The 17,867-nt window shown below is 42.0% G+C and overlaps 1 protein-coding gene across 3 annotated transcripts in view; it reads left to right on the top strand.

Moving 5' to 3' along the window:
* Window positions 1–17,867, top strand: part of DLGAP4 (DLG associated protein 4) — a 65,415-nt gene that overhangs the window by 33,953 nt on the left and 13,595 nt on the right. For all 3 annotated transcript variants that reach the window (XM_049650860.1, XM_049650857.1, XM_049650859.1), the window contains 2 exons: window positions 574–662; window positions 1,192–1,604. In XM_049650860.1, coding sequence (XP_049506817.1) covers window positions 574–662; window positions 1,192–1,604 — 502 coding nt within the window. The remainder of the gene's footprint in view (window positions 1–573; window positions 663–1,191; window positions 1,605–17,867) is intronic.

The following is a 17,867-nucleotide window of genomic DNA, read 5'->3' as shown; positions in this document are numbered from 1 at the left end:
CCTGGGACCTTATTGGCTATTGCCTTGGGGCAGTTTTCAAATCCAGAACCGATGTCCAAGGTTTGGCCCTAGTACAGGCGCCTCCAGCCTGCCCTTCAGCTGCAGGGTTGGGGAGTGATCTTTGCCTCAAGACAGCCCCCAGCTTCGACTACACCAGATAACGGCTGTGGCTTTGTGTGTGTGTGTGTGTGTGTTTTCTTTCTCTTTCGTCGTCCTTCTTTTTTTTCTTCTCTTTGATGCGTGTAAAGGAGAGGACTAGAAGGAACGGTTCCCACCTCTCGGAGGACAACGGACCCAAAGCAATCGATGTGATGGCACCCTCCTCAGAGTAGGGAAAGCCAGTCATCTCCACCCCATCCCACCTCCCGCCCACCCACCTGCCCGCTCCGCGCGAATGAGCAGTGCCCGGCTTAACTGGGTCCAGCCTCGGGCCCACGTGCAGTGTCCGCATGCCTCGTGTCTGTCTGTCCTTCTGCGTCGTCCCACTAATGTGAATTTCAGCAGCAAGTGTGGTGTTTGTTTTTTATTTTTGTCTTTGTCTCCGTGCCGTTGCTGTCGTTGTCCTTCAATAAGGTTGACTGCATTCAGCCAGTGCCAAAAGAGGAGCCCAGTCCCGCTACCAAATTCCAGTCCATCGGGGTTCAGGTAGAGGACGACTGGCGGTAAGTCGCATAGAGGCGGTGGCTGCCTCTCCCTCTCCTCCCCTTCCCTCTGCTCTCACCTCTCCTGCTCTCCCTAACCCACTTTTCCTTGCTGGATTTCTGATAACCAAGCTGGGTTTGGGGTTTGGGCAGTGGCCCAGGCATTGGAGGCTGGGCAGGCAGGCGGGCGGGCCCATGAGCGCTTGCTCTGTGAGATCAATTGGCCCATGGGGGGCCGCAGCCGGCAGAGACACGGCCCAGCACCCCAATGTTGGTGGTCTTCTGGCCCCCACTGCAGTAAACAGGCAACCTTATGACCTTGTCCATGTGTGTGTGTGCGCGTGTGGGCGCGGGTGGGGCAAGGGCTGAGCAGAGAATGAGGCAGGGGCTGTGGGACCCGCTTCAGGCGCATGGTGAGCAGACGATGCATCCGTTTCTCTGTCTCCCGTGTGTCCGGGTCGGGGTGGCCTCTGGTCTCTGGCCCTCTTGGTGACTCTCACCCCTTCCTGTCCCCCCCCCCCTCCCCCCCCCTGCCCCCCCCCCCCCCCAGAAGCAGCGCCCCCTCTCACAGCATGTCCTCCCGACGGGACACCGACTCAGATACCCAGGATGCCAACGACTCAAGCTGTAAGTCATCTGAGAGGAGCCTCCCGGACTGTACCCCACACCCCAACTCCATCAGCATCGATGCCGGCCCTCGGCAGGTCCCCAAGATTGCCCAGATCAAGCGCAACCTCTCCTATGGAGACAACAGCGACCCTGCCCTAGAGGCATCCTCGCTGCCCCCGCCTGACCCCTGGCTCGAGACCTCCTCCAGCTCCCCGGCAGAGCCAGCACAGCCAGGGGCGTGCCGCCGGGACGGCTACTGGTTCTTGAAACTACTTCAGGCAGAAACAGAGCGGCTGGAGGGCTGGTGCTGCCAGATGGACAAGGAGACCAAAGAGAACAACCTCTCTGAAGAAGGTGAGTGCTGCAGGGATGGGCCCCGGGCTGGAGAGAAAGGTGCACAGCTCGTTCTCCAGCCTCGGAGCCTCCAAGTGGGAAAGGCCTCAGTTTCTCTTCTTGAGTCAGCTGTGAGCTCTCCTCTTATTTCCATTCTTTCCTCCCTTCTGTCTATCTACCTAAGCTGAGCTTTCTCAAGGAAGGGTGTACAGGCTGTGGGCTTGAATCCCAGCCCTTCCCTTCCTAGTGAAGTGACCTTAGTCAAGTGCCTCCGAACCCTCCGTTTCTTCTATGTAATGTAGAGCTACTCCTGCCTTCTCTGGGGGCATTTGTGAGGATTGAAGGTGGCAGTGCATGTAAAGGGCCCGAAGACGTGTGGGACACAGAAAGTTGGTACCATGCTTATGTCTTAAACAGCTCCTTATTGAGTGCCTACTGTATGCCAGGCACCAAGGATCTAACCATGGGCCTCAGCAGGGTGTGAGGAACTGTGAATGGGTGAAATAGAAGCCATCTACTTCTCTACTTCTGTTTCTCTCTATCCATGCCTCTTTCCAAAAATCCCTCTAGGAAATGAGTTCCGCAAAGAGCTAAAAATATGTAGGGAGCCTAGATTCACAGGTGGTTGTTAGCAGGAGAGAGGTGGCCCCTGGGAAGCTCCAGGCCGTGGCCCCAGCAGCTACACTCTGCCCTGACTTGGTTCAGTCCAAGCTCATCCTCCAAGAGAGCCCCTCTACAGAACATGCAGGAAAGACAGATCTCCAGAGTATCCAGAAAGGATGAAGTCAGCATCCCACTGACACCTGATGGCGTGGAGCCTGAGGAGGGTACCCTTGGATGGGTCTGTATCCATAGACCTTTAGGCCAGTTCCCAGGTTTAATGTCACACCTGCTGCTGCACAGGGAACTGTTGTGAGCTGTGTACTTAATAACTTTGCACAGTAAGAGTATTTAACAAATCAGAATGGAGCCAAGGACCAGAGAGTGCACTGAAATACTTCTAATAGGAACCATCCAGCCCACTGCCCGACCTCAGACTTCTCTGCTTGCAGCTGTCGGTAGCTGTACATCCTGGTATTTGCCTTCCTATTGCTTTTTTTTCTTTTAAATGTGATTACCTCTTAATTCTTCTCAAATCAGTCATCGTCATGTATTGATTTCCTGCTTATAAGAGGTGAGTAGTTAGCTGTATCACCTCTGCCTCCTGTGCCCCACCCTGCATGTCTTACATCACAGTTTTGGCTTAAGTAACCACCAGTGCGTTTGTTTACTGTAAGCATGTAAATATTATTGTTCACTGCAGAGCCCAATACTATATTATGGTTTAATTTCCTTTTCTTACACACTTTATTTTTCCTAGCATAAATGATTGCCCCATCTTTTTTATACGCTTCATTTTCTAAGTTCTTATTTGTAATGTTTTACACACTCCACCAGATCTGCCAGCCTTCATCAGTATTATTTTTCAGATATGCAGACATATCAGATAATCTCATGATTTCATATTTTTCCTGGTGCACTTCTGTCCTCTGTTCTGATCTGGCTAGGTTACTCTCTGGGCCTGCTGCCTCACTGCTATCCAGAAACTTCCCTTTTCATCACCTGGGACTGCCCTTGGCCGCTGTCCCACGGGGGACACCCTGCTTTCCAGACCACGTGGCCTTCTGCTTTCTTGGCATAATCCCTCATTTTGCTGGAACACACCTTTAGTTCGAGATAAATTTTTGGCAACTGCATGTCTTTATTCAGACCTCACACGGTTTGGCTGAGTATAAAGTTGAAAATAATGAATTATATATGTAATGTATATGTATATGTTTGTATATATAACATATGTACGTATAAAAATGAAGTTGAAACAATTTTCTCTCAGGATCTTTAAGGCTATATTGTGTTTAGCTTCTGTTACTTGTGCTGAAAAGTTTGATGCATTCTAATTTTCAGTCCTTTGTGTGTTTTTACTATGGAAGCTGTTAAGCTCTTTGCTTGACCTCTCTTGTGAAATTTCTCAGTGCTGTGCTGTGGAATGGGACTTTGTACAGGAATGTACTGTGCCCATAGTTGATAGCCCCTTTCTATATGGAGATGCAGGTCTTTTGTTTCTGAGCAATAGCCTTGCATTAATTCTTAAAAATAATTTCCTTGCTTTCATTTGCTCTATTTTCTCCAAAATTTGTGTCACTTAGACGTTGGACCTGCTGGATTGAGCCTCAGTCTCTGATCTTTTCTTCCTCATATCTTTTGGTTATCTTTCTGTAAGGCTCTTTCTTTTTTTCTTTTCCATGCTATAACATCTGTATTGATAAATAATTTGCATGCCATGAAATTCACCCATTCACCCTTTTATTTTTTATTTTTTGAGAGAGCAAGAGAGAGTGCGTGTGCACACACATGAGCGGGAGAAGGGCACAGAGAGAGAATCCCAAGCAGGCTTCATGATCACAGATCCCAACATGGGGCTTGACCCCACAACCCTGGGATCATGACCTGAGCCACAATCAAGAGTTAGACGTTTAACCGACTGAGCCACCTAGGCAGTAACACCCTTTCAAAGTGTACAGTTCAATGGCAGTTAGTACACTCAGTGTTGTACGACCATCACTATTAATTTCAGAACATTTTCGTCACTCCAAAAAGAAACACTGTAACTATTAGTAGTCACTCTTGGTTCCTGCCACTTTCTCAGCTCTTAGCAACCACAATTCTGTCTCGGTGGATTTGCCCATTCTGGACACTTTTATAAACGGAATCATACAGTATCTGGTCTTTTGTGTCTGGCTTATGTTTTGTATAACATTTTTAAGGTTCACTCAAGTTGTAGCAGTATCAGCACTTCATTCCTTATTGCTGAATAATAGTCCATTTTATGGGTATACTTCATTTTTTATACATTTCATCTGTTGATGGACATTTGGGTTTTTTCCACACTTCGGCTAGTATCAGTAATGTTGCTGTCAACACCGTGTATAAGTTTTTGTGTGGAAGTATGTTCATTTCTTTTAGATATATGCCCAGGAGTAGAATTGCTAGATCATATGGAAACTCCGTGTTTAACTTTCTGAGGAACGTGCCAAATGATTTTCCACAGTGGCTGCACCACTTAACATTCCCACCAATGGTATATGAGGATTCTAATTTATCCATATCCTCACCAACACTTGCAATTATTGGTCTTTTTTTTTCTTTTTTTTAAGTTTATTTATTGAGAGAGAGCACAAGCAGGGAGGGGCAGAGAGACAGGAGAGAGAGAATCCCAGGTAGGCTCTGCACTGTCAGCCTGATGCAGGGCTTGAGCTTGCAAACTGCAAGATCAGGAACTGAGACGAAACCAAGAGTCAGACACTTGACCGACTGAGCCATCCAGGCACCCTGCAACTACTGGTCTTTTTGAATCTAGCCATCCTCGTGAGCGTGAAGTAGTATGTCATTATGGTTTTAATTTGCATCTCCACGATGGCCAATATTGTCCAGCATCTTTGAATATGCCTTGTGGCTATTTGTATATTTTTGTTTGAGAACTCTATGGAGATGGGGACATTTTCCTGACTTGATCTCCAAACTCCGTCCGTCACATGTTTACTGTGGCCATCCATACAACAGGTCATTCTACTGTTCTTTTTCATGATATTTTGTCCTTTTTTTATGCATAGAGTGTCTCCTGCCCCTGCGAGACCTACATATATAAATGTAAGTTTTCCTGGGACCCTGTGCTCTGTCCTTTAGGTTCCGTCTTTGTATTTGTCTTTTTGTTTTGATGTTTCCTGGAACATCCAGTCGTCTTGGTTATTTCTATTTAAAAGTGAGGAACTGATGTAGGAGTAGGAGGTTATGTGCTGGCATGTTAGTAATATATGATAGTAACATCACAGATGAAGAAATAATTATTTAAGCATCAGGATGTAAAGACTCTAACAGAAAGGTAAAAGCCATCACGAATAATGCTGTGTTCAAGTCTTCTGTGTATAGATAGATGTAGGAGTGGAATGGTTGGATCATATTTGTCATTTTTTTATTATGGTAAAATATACATAACAAAAAGTTTGCCATTTTAACCACTTTTTAAAATGTTTATTTATTTATTTTTGAGAGAGAGTGAGGGAGAAGGAGAATCCCAAGCAGACTCTGTGCTGTCAGCACAAAGCCCAACATGGGGCTTGAACTCACCAACCTTGAGATCATGACCTGAGCCAAAATCAAGAGTCGGACGCTTAACCAACTGAACCACCTAGATGGCTTTAACCACTTTTAAGTGTACAATTCAGTGTCATTACTTACATTCACAATGTCGCACATCATCAGTATTTATTCCCAGAACTTTCTCACCACCCCAAACAGAAATTCTGAACCCATTAAGCAATTAACTACCCATTGCGCTCTCCGCAGCCCCTGGTAACCTCTAATCTGATTTCTCTATGAATGTGCCTATTTGAGATATTTCATATAAGTGGGATGTTGCAGTATTTGTCCTTTTGTGTTTGGCATGTTTTCAAAGTTCATCCATGTTGTAGCATATATCAGAACCCTTTTAAAGCTGAATAAGATTTCCACTGTGTATAAATACCACATTTTGTTTTTCCACTTAACTGTTGATGGACACTTGGGGTTAGTTCCCCCTTTCAGCTACTGAGAATAGTGCTACAGTGAACACTGGCAAGCAAGTATCTGTTTCAGTCAGTTTGCAGTTCTCTCAGGTATATACTTAGGAGTGGGATTGCTGGGTGACCTATGTTTACAGCTTGCTGAGGAACCGCCATACTGATTTCCACAGTGGCTGCACCAATTTACATTCCCACCACCAATGCACGGAGGTTCCAATTTCTCCACATCCTTGCTGACACTTGTTAGTTTTCATCTCTTAAAAAAATAGCCATTCTAGTAGGTATAAAGTAGTAGCTCATTGTCATTTTGATTTGCATTTCTGTAATGATGTTGAGCATCTTTTCATGTTCTTATTGATCATCATTTGGGTATCTTCTTTGGAGAAAAATCTATTCAGTTCCTTTGCCCATTTGTTAATTGGGCAGTCTTTTTCTTGTTGAGTTGCAAGAGTTCTTTATATAATTTTTGAATAATAGGCACTTATTAAATACGTGATTTGCAAATATTTTCTCCCATTCGGTAAGCTGTCTTTTCATTTTCTTGATAGTATCGTTTGATACACAATAGTTTTTAATTCTGACCTGGTCCTATTTATTTTTCTTTCATTGCTGTGCTTTTACTTATTTAAAAAAAAAATTTTAATGTTTTTTTTCTTTTTAAAAATTTTTTTAAATTTTAATTTTTTTTTCCTTAATTTTTTAAATTCACATCTAAGTTAGCATATGGTACAACAATGATTTCAGGAGTAGCTTCCTTAATGCCCCTTACCCATTTAGCCATCCCCCCCTCCCACAATCCCTCCAGTAACCCTCTGTTTGTTCTCCATATTTAAGAGTCTCTTATGTTTTGTCCCCCTCCCTGTTTTTATATTACTTTTGCTTCCCTTCCCTTGTGTTCATCTGTTCTGTGTCTTAAAGTCCTCATATGAGCGAAGTCATATGATGTTTGTCTTTCTCTGACTGACTAATTTTGCTTAGCATAATACCCTCTAGTTCCATCCACATAGTTGCAAATGGCAAGATTTCATTCTTTTTTTTTTAATTTTTTTTTTTTAACATTTATTTATTTTTGAGACAGAGAGAGACAGAGCATGAACGGGGGAGGGTCAGAGAGAGGGAGACACAGAATCCGAAACAGGCTCCAGGCTCTGAGCTGTCAGCACAGAGCCCGATGCGGGGCTCGAACTCACGGACCGCGAGATCGTGACCTGAGCCGAAGTCAGATGCTCAACCGACCAAGCTACCCAGGCGCCCCATGATTTCATTCTTTTTGATTGCCGAGTAATCCTCCATTGTATGTATGTGTATATATAGACATACACCACATCTTCTTTATCCATTCATCCATCGATGGACATTTGGACTCTTTCCATGCTTTGACTATTGTTGATAGTGCTGCTGTAAACATTGGGGTGCATGTGCCCCTTCAAAACAGCATACCTGTATCACTTGGATAAATACCTAGTAGTGCAATTGCTGGGTCATAGGGTAGTTCTGTTTTTAATTTTTTGAGGAACCTCCAGACTTTTCCATGGTGGCTGTACCAGCAGTGCAAAAGAGATCCTCTCTCTCCACATCCTCGGCAACATCTATTGTTGCCCGAGTTGTTAATGTTAGCCATTCTGACAGGTGTAAGGTGGTATCTCATTGTGGTTTTGATTTGTATTTCCTGGATGATGAGTGATGTGGAGCATTTTTTCATGTGTCTGTTCGCCATCTGGATGTCATCTTTGGAGAAGTGTCTCTTCATGCCTTTTGCCCATTTCTTCACTGGATTGTTTGTTTTTTGGGTGTTGAGTTTGATAAGTTCTTTATAGATTTTTGGATACTAACCCTTTATCTGATATGTTGTTTGCAAGTATCTTTTCCCATTCCGTCGGTTGCCTTTTAGTTTTGCTGATTGTTTCCTTTGCTATGCAGAAGCTTTTTATTTTGATGAGGTCCCAATAGTTCATTTTTGCTTTTGTTTCCCTTTCCTCTGGAGACGTGTTGAGGAAGAAGTTGCTGTGGCCAAGATCAAAGAGGTTTTTGCCTGCTTTCTCCTCAAGGATTTTGATGGCTTCCTGTCTTACATTGAGGTCTTTCATCCCTTTTGAGTTTATTTTTGTGTATGGTGTAAGAAAGTGGTCCAGGTTCATTTTTCTACATGTCGCTGTCCAGTCTTCCCAGCACCACTTGCTGAAAAGACTGTCTTTATTCCATTGGATACTCTTTCCTGCTTTGTCAAAGATCAGTTGGCCATATGTTTGTGGGTCCATTTCTGGGTTTTCTATTCTGTTCCATTGATCTGAGTGTCTGTTTTTGTGCCAAATGTTTATTTTTGAGAGAGAGAATGACAGAGTGCTAGTGGGGTGGGCACAGGGGACACAGAATCTGAAGCAGGCTCATTCTCTGAGCTGTCAGCAAAGAGCCTGATGTGGGGCTTGAACTCACAGACCACGAGATCATGACCTAAGCCAAAGTCAGACCCCTAACTGACTGAGCCACCCAGGTATCCCTACTTATTTTTAAAGGTATGAATATATATTTAATAAAAATTAAAATTAGGATAAGAAGATGGAAGCGCTGAGAAACTAACTGGCAGCTCTGCCTGGGCAGGGCTTGTTGAAAGGTAGGCTTCTATGGACACCCAAGAAAATTGGTTTTAAATAACATACAGTAAAAATTACATCAAATAATAAAGGAAGCCAATTACATTAATATAGTCATCAAATGTGTACTTCTTTCTTAAGGCATTAAATAACAATGTAGCAGTGAGTCTAATTATTAGAGTTTCAAAGTAATGACAGGAAACATTATTTCAAGATAACTGTGACAGCTATAATGTGATATGAAATTATCTGTGATTTCTATTGGTGACAAAGTGACAGGTACTGCTTACAATAAAGTGGTCTCATTGTCCATCTGAGTTTAAGGACATTGTGCTGTAGAGGGTGACTGGGTGACCAGCTGGCTCTTTCCTTAGGGGAAGACCTTGAAATGTTAGTACTCTTTCTCTGCAGTCCTTCTTCAGAGACAAATCTGGTTTCTCTAAGAGGCAATATTTTCTTTCATACATATAACATTTACGACCTTAATCGTTTATATTCTTTTATTATTTTTTTCAATGTTTCAAGTTTTTATTTAAATTCTAGTTAGTTAACATGTAGTGTAATATTAGTTTCAGGAATAGAATTTATTTATTCATTAGCCATTTTTATTTTATTTATTTTTTTATGTTTTTAAATGTTTGTTTATTTTTGAGAGAGATGACAATGCACAAGCAGGGGAGGGGAAGAGAAGGAAGGAGACACAGAATCTGAAGCAGGCTCCAGGCTCCAGACAGTCCACAAGAGCCCAATGCGGAGCTCGAACTCATGAACTGTGAGATCATGATCTGAGCTGAAGACGCTTAACCGACTGAGCCACCCAGGCACCCCTCATTAACCATTTTTAAATGTACAGTTCAAGAGCACCTGGCTGGCTCACTTGGTGGAGCAGTGCTGACTTGTGATCTCAGGGTTGTGAGTTCAAACCCTACATTGGGGATGCAGCTTATTTAAAAATAAAATCATAAAAAATAATAATAATAATAAATAGCAGCATCTGGGTGGCTCAGTCAGCTAAGTGTCAAACTCTTGGTTTCTGCTCTGGTCATAATCTCACGGTTCATGAGTTCGAGCCCCACAACGGGCTCTGCACTGATAGTGTGGAGCCTGCTTAGGGTGTTCTCTCTCTCTCTCTCTCTCTCTCTCTCTCTCTCTCTCTCTTCCCCCCCCCAAAATAAATAATTTTTTAAAAATAAATGCACACTTCAGTGTTATTAAATACATTCATAGTGTTGTACAGCCATCACCACCATCCATCCCTGTAACGCTTTTTATCTTGCAAAACGTTTCAGTTTTTACCCATTGAACGATAATAACTCCTTATTCTCCCTTCCCCCTCAAGTCTCGGGCAACCATTATTATACTTTGTCTTTATGTTCCGAATACTCTAAGCACCTCATAAAAGTGGAATCACACAGTATTTATCTTTTTTGATTGGTTTGTTTCACTTAGCATTAATGTCCCCAGAGTTCATCCATGTTATAGCATATCTCAGAACATCATTCCTTTTTATGACCGAACAATACTCCATTATGCATACGCCACATTTCGCTTATGCATTCATCCATCAGTAGATATTTGGATTGCTTCCATGTTTCAGCTACTGTGAGGAATGAATTCCGCTGTGAACATGGGTGTCCAAATACCTCTTCAAGTCCTTGCCTTTCAGTTCTTTTGAATATATACCCAGAAGTAGAGTTGCTGGATCATATGGTAATTCTATTTTTAATTTTTCATAGTCACTGTATCATTTTACATTCCCACCAGCAGTGCTCAAGTGTTCGAATTTCTCCACATCCTTGCCAACACTTGCTATTTCCTGGTTTTTTATTTTATCATAGCCATCCTAATGGGTGTGAGGTGGTATCTTATTATAGTTTTGACTTGCATTTCCCTAATGATTAGTGATTTTGAGCATTTCTTTATGCGCTTATTGGCCATTCACCTATCTTCTTTGGAGAAATGTCCATTGAAGTCCTTTGCCCATTTTTTTTTTTACATTTTTTTAAATGTTTACTTGTTATTGAGAGAGAGAAACAGAGAATGAGCATGGGAGGGGCAGAGAGAGGAGGAGACACAGAATCCGAAGCAGGCTCCAGGCTCTGAGCTGTCAGCACAGATCCTGACGCAGGGCTTGAACTCACAAACCTGATATCATGACCTGAGCCAAAACTGAGAGTCAGATGCTTAACCGACTGAGCCACCCAGGGGCCCCTATATATTCTAAGTATTAATTCTTTACCCAGATATATCATTTGCAAGTATTTTATCCCCTTCTGTGGGTTCTCTTTTTTTTTACTCTATGGATAATGACTTTTAATGCACAAAATTTTAAGTTTTTATGAAGTCCAGTTTGTTTTTTCTTTTGTTACATGTGCCTTTCATGTCAGAGCCAAGAAATCACTGCAAATCCAATTTCCTGAAGCTTTTGTGCTGTTTTTTCTTTTAAGAATTTTTCTGTTGAAAAAAGGTCTTACATTTAGTTCCTTGATCCATTTTGAGTTAATTTTTGCATATGGTATTAGGTACTTTTCCATGTGGATAGCCAGTTTTCCCAGCACCATCTGTTGAAAGGACTGTCCTTTCCCCATTTGTCCTGGTACTCTCGTCGAAAATCTTTTGATCTTATATGCAAGCGTTTATATCAAAGCTGTCTATTTTATTCCATTGACTATAGGTCTGTCTTTATGCCAATACCACTGTTTTAATCTCTGTGGCTTTGTAGTAGGTTTTGAAATCAAGAAGTAGGAGTCCTTCCATTTTGTTCTTTTTCAAGATTGTTTTGCATATTTGGGTCCCCTGAATTCCATATGAATTTTAGGATGGGTTTTTCTGTTCCATCTAAAAAACAAACAAAAAAACATAATTGGGATTTTTGAAAGGGACTGTATTGAATCTGTAAATGGTTTTGGATAGTATTGACATTTTAACAACATTGTCTTCAATCTACCAATAGGGGATGTGTTTTTGTTTATTATGTCTTCTTTGATTTCTTTTAGCAGTGTTTTGTAGTTTCCATTGTACAAGTCTTTCAGCTCATTGGTCAGTTATTTATTTTATTCTTTTTGATGCTATTGTAAATGGAATTGTTTTTGTAATTTTTCTTTCATCTTATTCGTTGTTAGCATATAGAAATGCAACTGATTTTTTTTCGCTTTGTATCCTGCTATTTTGCTGATTTATTACTTCTAGTTGTGTATGTGTGTAATCTTTAGGGTTTTTTACATAGAATATCATTCTGTAAGCAGAGATAATTTTACTTCTTCCTTTCCAATGTAGAGGTCTTTTCATTTTCTTGCCTAACTTCTCTGGCTAGAACTTCGAATACTGTTTTTTGTTGGTTTTCAATTTTAGAGAGAGAGAATGAAAGGGCAAGCAGGGAAGTGGGGCAGAGTGGCGGGGCAGTGGGGGGAGAGGGAGAGAGAGGGAGAGAGAATCTTAAGCAGGCTCCATGCTCAGTGTGGAGCCTGACTCGGAGCTCAATTCCATGACCCTGGGATCAAGACCTGAACTGAAATCAGGAGTCAGACGCTTAACTGACTGAGCGATGCAGGTGCCCCTCCAGTACTGTTGAATAGAAGTGAGCATCCTTGCCTCATCTCTGATCTTAGAGGAAACACTTTCAGTCTTTCATTGAGTATGATGTTCACTGTGGGTTTTTCATAGATGGCTTTTATTAGTTAAGGTAGTTTCCTTCTATTCCTAGTTTCTTGAGTTTTTCTTATGGAAAGGTGTTGAATTCTGTCAAGTGCTTTTTCTGCATCAATTGAGATGATCACGTAGTTGTTTTTCTTCATTCTGTTGATGCAGCATAGTAGCACATTGATCAGTTTTCATGTTGAATCATCCTTGCATTCCAGGAATAAACCCCACTTGTTCATGATATATAATCCTTTTAACATGCCACTGAATTGTATTTGCTAGTATTTTGTTAAGGTTTTTTTGTGTTGATGTTCATAAGGGATATTGGTCTATAGTTTTCTTGTAATGTCAGTCTGGCTTTGGATTCGGCATAATGAGGCTTCACAGAATGAGTTAGGAAGTGTTTCCTCCTTTTCTTTGTTGGGAGATTTTGAATACTGATTGAGTACTGATTCAGTCTCCTTACTAGATAAAGATCGACTCAGATTTTCTATTTTGTCAGGATTTAGTCTTGGCAGGTTTTACGTTTGTAGGAATTTGTCCATTTCATGTAGGTTATCAAGTTTGTTTGTGTGTGACTGTTCTAGAACTCTTACAATCTTTTTATTTCCATAGATTTGGTAGTAATGCCTGTACTTCCATTTCTGATTTTAGTATTTGAGTCTTTTTCTCTTAGTCCCTCTAGCTAAACTTTGGTCAGTTTTGTTGATCTTTTTGTTCCTTAATTTTTCTCTATTGTTTTTCTATTCTCTCTCCCCTCTAATCTTTGTTTCCTTCTTTCTGTTGGCTTTGGATTTAATTCTTTTCTAGCTCCTTAAGTTGTAAAGTTAGATTGTTGATTTGAGATCTTTCATGAGTTTTTTTTGTTTTAGTAATACAGATTTTTAAGTTTATTTACTTTTAAGGAAAGAGAGAGAGCCCACGCATGCAAGGGAGGGGGCAGAGAGAGAGAGAAAGAGAGAATCCTAAGCAGGCTCTGCACTGTCAGCAGGGAGCCTAATGCGGGGCTCGATCTCACAAACCATGAGATTATCACATGAGCTGAAATCAAGAGTTGGATACTTAACCGACTGAGCCACCTAGGCACCCCTGCACCTTTGATTCTTAAGAACACTTTCTGTGTTCCAGGGCGCCTCGGTGGCTCAGTCCATTGAAGTGTCTGACTTCAGCTCAGGTCATGATTTCCTGGTTCGTGAGTTCAAGTCCCACATCTGGCTTGCTGTTGTCAGCGTGGAGCCTGCTTCAGATCCTCTGTCCCACTCTCTCTCTGCCCCTCTCCTGCTCGCACTCTTTCTCAAAAATCAAACATAAAAAAAAAAAAAAAATACCTTCTGTGTTCCAATGGCATAGAGATTTTTTCATGGTATCAAATTTTGTGTTTTTCATATTTAGGTGTTTAATCTGTCTGCAGCTTCTATCTGTGTATTCTATAATTTCATTTTTTTCATATGGAAAGCCAGTTGTCATAACACCATGATTATCGAAATCATTACTTTTTTCACTGATTAGTGATACTTTTCAATCACAACCTCTGTGAAATTTTACCTCAACAGGGGTATGTTTCTGGGCTGTATTCTGTTCTGCTATTTTGTCTATTGTTGCATTAATACAACTGTTAATTGCCATAGCTTTTGAACATTCCTCAGTATCTGGTAGAATGAATCCCTCTTCCTTATTGTGTTTGTTCAGAAATAAAAAATTTACATACCTCTTCATTCTTTCAGTACTAATTTTGGAATGAGTTTATTTCAATAAACTCCGTGGAAAAATTTTGCTGGGGCATTGACTAGAAATAGAATTTATAGATGAATTTGGGAAAACTTGATACCTGTAAAATACTGAGTCTTCTTAGCTATGAATAAAGCTTAATTCTGTTTATTCAGATCTCCCTTTTATATCCTTCTATGCAAGTTTGATGAATTTCTTCATGAAGGTTTTATATATTTTTCTCAGGTTTCTTTCTTGATACTATCTAGTTTGTGTTTTGATAGTAAAATGAATTCTATTTTGCATATTCTGATTACTTATTTGGAGATCTGTACATTGATCTCATGTGCAGCAACCTTGTATAACTCTGTTCTCTTTAGATTTGCATCATAAATAACATTCACTATAATGACAATTTCGTGTCTAATTTTACCGTGCCTCCAGCATCTCTTGTGTAACTGCAGGCATCAGGACACTGTGGAATAGTAGGAAGACAGCAGCACGCCCTCCCCTGGTCCTGACATCCATTCAGTGAATATTTACGGGGTACCTGCCATATACAAGGCACTCTTCTAGCTTCTGGGGAGAAAGAAGTGAACAAAACAAAGCCCCTGCCCTCGTGGAGCTTACATTCTCATGGAGAGAGACAGAAAATAACCAAATAGATAACGGCTCATGAGTTCAAGCCCTGCGTCAGGCTCTGTACGGGCAGCTCAGAGCCTGGAACCTGCTTCGGATCCTGTGTCTCCGTCTCTTTCTGCCCCTCTCCTGCTCATGCTTGGTCTCTCAAAAATAAACATTAAAAAAAAAAAGGGTGGGAGAATTCGAAGGATGTAACCATAACTTAGGTAAGATGAGATGGTGGTTGCCATTGAGCGCTTCTGAGGAAGGGGGCAGATTCTGGATACAATTGGAAGGTAGAGCAGGATTTCCTGACAGATTGGGTATGGAATAGGAGTGAAACAAGTCAAAACCGGTTCAGGATCTGGGTGACGAAAAGGATGGAGTTGGGCTAGGGAAGACCGGTGCAAATATCTGGAGTCAGGAGTTCCATCTCGAGCATGTTGAATGCGACGCACGTTACCAGCTATCAGAGTGGGGATGTCAAGCAGGCAGCGGGATGCAGGAGCTGGGAAGGCCGGTCCTGAAGATTACACTGGGAGTCTGCAGCATATAGGCTCAGATCAGAAAAGGGGTAGAGACACGAACACTCTGAATGGTGGGAAAGGAGTGACCAGTAAGTTGGGAGAGAAGGCGACTGGAACCCAACTGAGTGGTTTTCAAGAAGAGAGACTCTGTTGTGTCACATGCTGCTGATGAGCATAGCAGATCAGATCTAGATATGTAAGGTTTTTAAAATTTTTTTTAAGTTTATTTGTGAGAGACAGAGACAGCACGAATGGGGGAGAGGCAAAGAGAGGGGGAGACACAGAATCCAAAGGAGGCTTCAGGCTCTGAGCTGTCAACACAGAGCCCGATGCAGGGCTCGAATCCACAAACCATGAGATCATGATCCAAGGTGAAGTTGGATGCTTAACCGACTGAGCCACCCAGGTGCCCCTAGAAACGTAAGGTTGCTTGCTGGAGGCCTTGAAGAAGGGACCTGTTCTGGTGGAAGGGGGTGGGGGTGAGGGGCAGCCTGACTAGAGAGGGATTAAGAGGAAACAGTAGTAACTGGAGACAGCAAGTAGAGACAAAGAGAGAAAAAGTATTGATGACTTTTTCTGTACAAGAAACAGAAACAGAGGGATATAGGGTCAAGAGAGGGTTGGGGGGGTGGTTTTTCCTCTGTTTTTAAATGGAGTGATGTAAGCCTGTTTATATGTTGTTGAGAATGACCTTGCAGGAAAGAGGAAATACATTATGCAGGAGAGAAAGGGGACAACCGTTGGGGTGATATTCATAGGGAGGTGAGAAAGAACTGAATCAGTGCCCAAGTGGAGAATAGCTAGTTCTAGGGAGGGTTTAAGGGGAGCTGTCACAGGGGAAACTGAGCTTAGAATTGTGATATTCCTGATGAAGGGTTAGGGATCCACTCTTTTTCTAGGTGTATATCGCGTTTTGCCTTAAGGTCTTCTGTATTGTATTGCTATACAGCTTTCCTTTGGTTAGGGCCTGTCTGGTGTAACACCTCTTTCCGTGCTTTTACTTCAACCTTTCTTTCACTGACCTTACAATCATAATCATGTCTCCTATAATCAGCATATGTCTGGATTTTGAGTTTTGTTGTTTGTTAATTTCAGAAGTAGAAAATGTAGTCCATTTACAATGGGATTTCTATATGATTGGGTTATTCCTATCATGTTATATTGTGGATTTATTCTACTTTTTTGAGGTTTCTTTTTATTTCTCTCTTCTCTTGCCTTCTTTTGGATTAACACACCCCTCTCCTGCTTCTCTTTCCTAGTATTTAGGCTGTATTAATTGGTATTAGGTTTGCTTACAGAACATTTAAAAAGAAAAACAAAATGGTTTGAACAAGACTATTTATATCACTCGAGTTCAAGAATGTCTGAGATAGTAGGGGTGCCTGGGTGGCTCAGTCAGTTAAGCTGCCGACTCCATTTTGGCTCAGGTCATGATCTCAGGGTTCATGAGATCAAGCCCCTGCATGGGGCTCTACACTGACAGCATGGAGCCTGCTTGGGATTCTCTCTCTCCTATCTTCGGCTCAGGCCATGATCTCGGGTTCCATGAGTTCGGACCCCGCATCAGACTCTGTGCTGACAACATTCTGGATCTTTCTCTCTCTCTCTCTCTCTCTCTCTCTCTCTCTCTCTTTCTCTCTTTCTGCCCCTCCCCCACTCGTACTGTCTCTCTCTCAAAAATAAACAAACATTAAAAAATTATACAATTCAGTAGTTTTTAGTATATTCACAGAGGTGTGCAACCGTCACTGATACCTAATTTTAGAGCATTTCATCGCCAAAAAGAAACCTTGTACCCATTTAGCCATCATTCCTCCCCCCGCCCCTCCCCACCCCAGACCTAGACAAACACTAATCTGCTTTCTTCTCTATGCCTATTCTAGACATTTCATATAAATGGAATCACACAAATTATATGTGGTCTTTGGTGTCTGGCTTCTTTCATTTTGCATATTTTTGAGGTTTATCCATGTTGTAATATGAATTAGTATTTTGTTCCTTTTTTTTAAATGTTTATTTTTGAAAAAGAGAGCACGAGCAGGGGAGGGGCAGAGAGGGAGGGAGACAGAATATGAAGCAGGCTCCTGGCTGTCTGCACAAAGCCCAACTCAAGGCTCAAACCCACAAACTGTGAGATCATGACCTGAGCCAAAGTTGGATGCTCGACCGAGTGCCCCAGGCACCCCAGTATTTTGTTCCTTTTAATTGCGGAGTAAAATTCCATTCTATGGCTATATTTTTCTTACCATTTGTCAGTTTTCTGTACGTTTTGGCTGTTAGGTATTCTTTGAAACTCAAAAGTTTAATTTTAGTGAAGTCCAGTTACTTTTTTTCTTTGGTAGTTTGTGATTTTGGTGTTAGGTCTAAGAAACCATTGCCTAGGGGTGCCTGGGTGGCTCAGTCTGTTAAACATCCAACTCTTGGTTTTGGCTCAGGTCATGATCTCACGGTTTGTGAGTTTGATTTGTGAGTTCAAGACCCATGTTGGTGCAGAGTTTGCTTGGGATTCTATCCCTTCCTCTCTCTCTCTCTACCCCTCCCCAACTTGTGTGTTCTCTCTCTCCCTCTCTCTCTCTCTCTCTCTCCCCCCCTCTCCCCCCC

Source organism: Panthera uncia (assembly GCF_023721935.1).
Source record: "Panthera uncia isolate 11264 chromosome A3 unlocalized genomic scaffold, Puncia_PCG_1.0 HiC_scaffold_11, whole genome shotgun sequence".
Taxonomy (NCBI): Eukaryota; Metazoa; Chordata; class Mammalia; order Carnivora; family Felidae; genus Panthera; species Panthera uncia.
The sequence above is the reverse complement of the archived record's forward strand: the minus strand, read 5'-3'. Positions and strand labels throughout refer to the sequence as shown.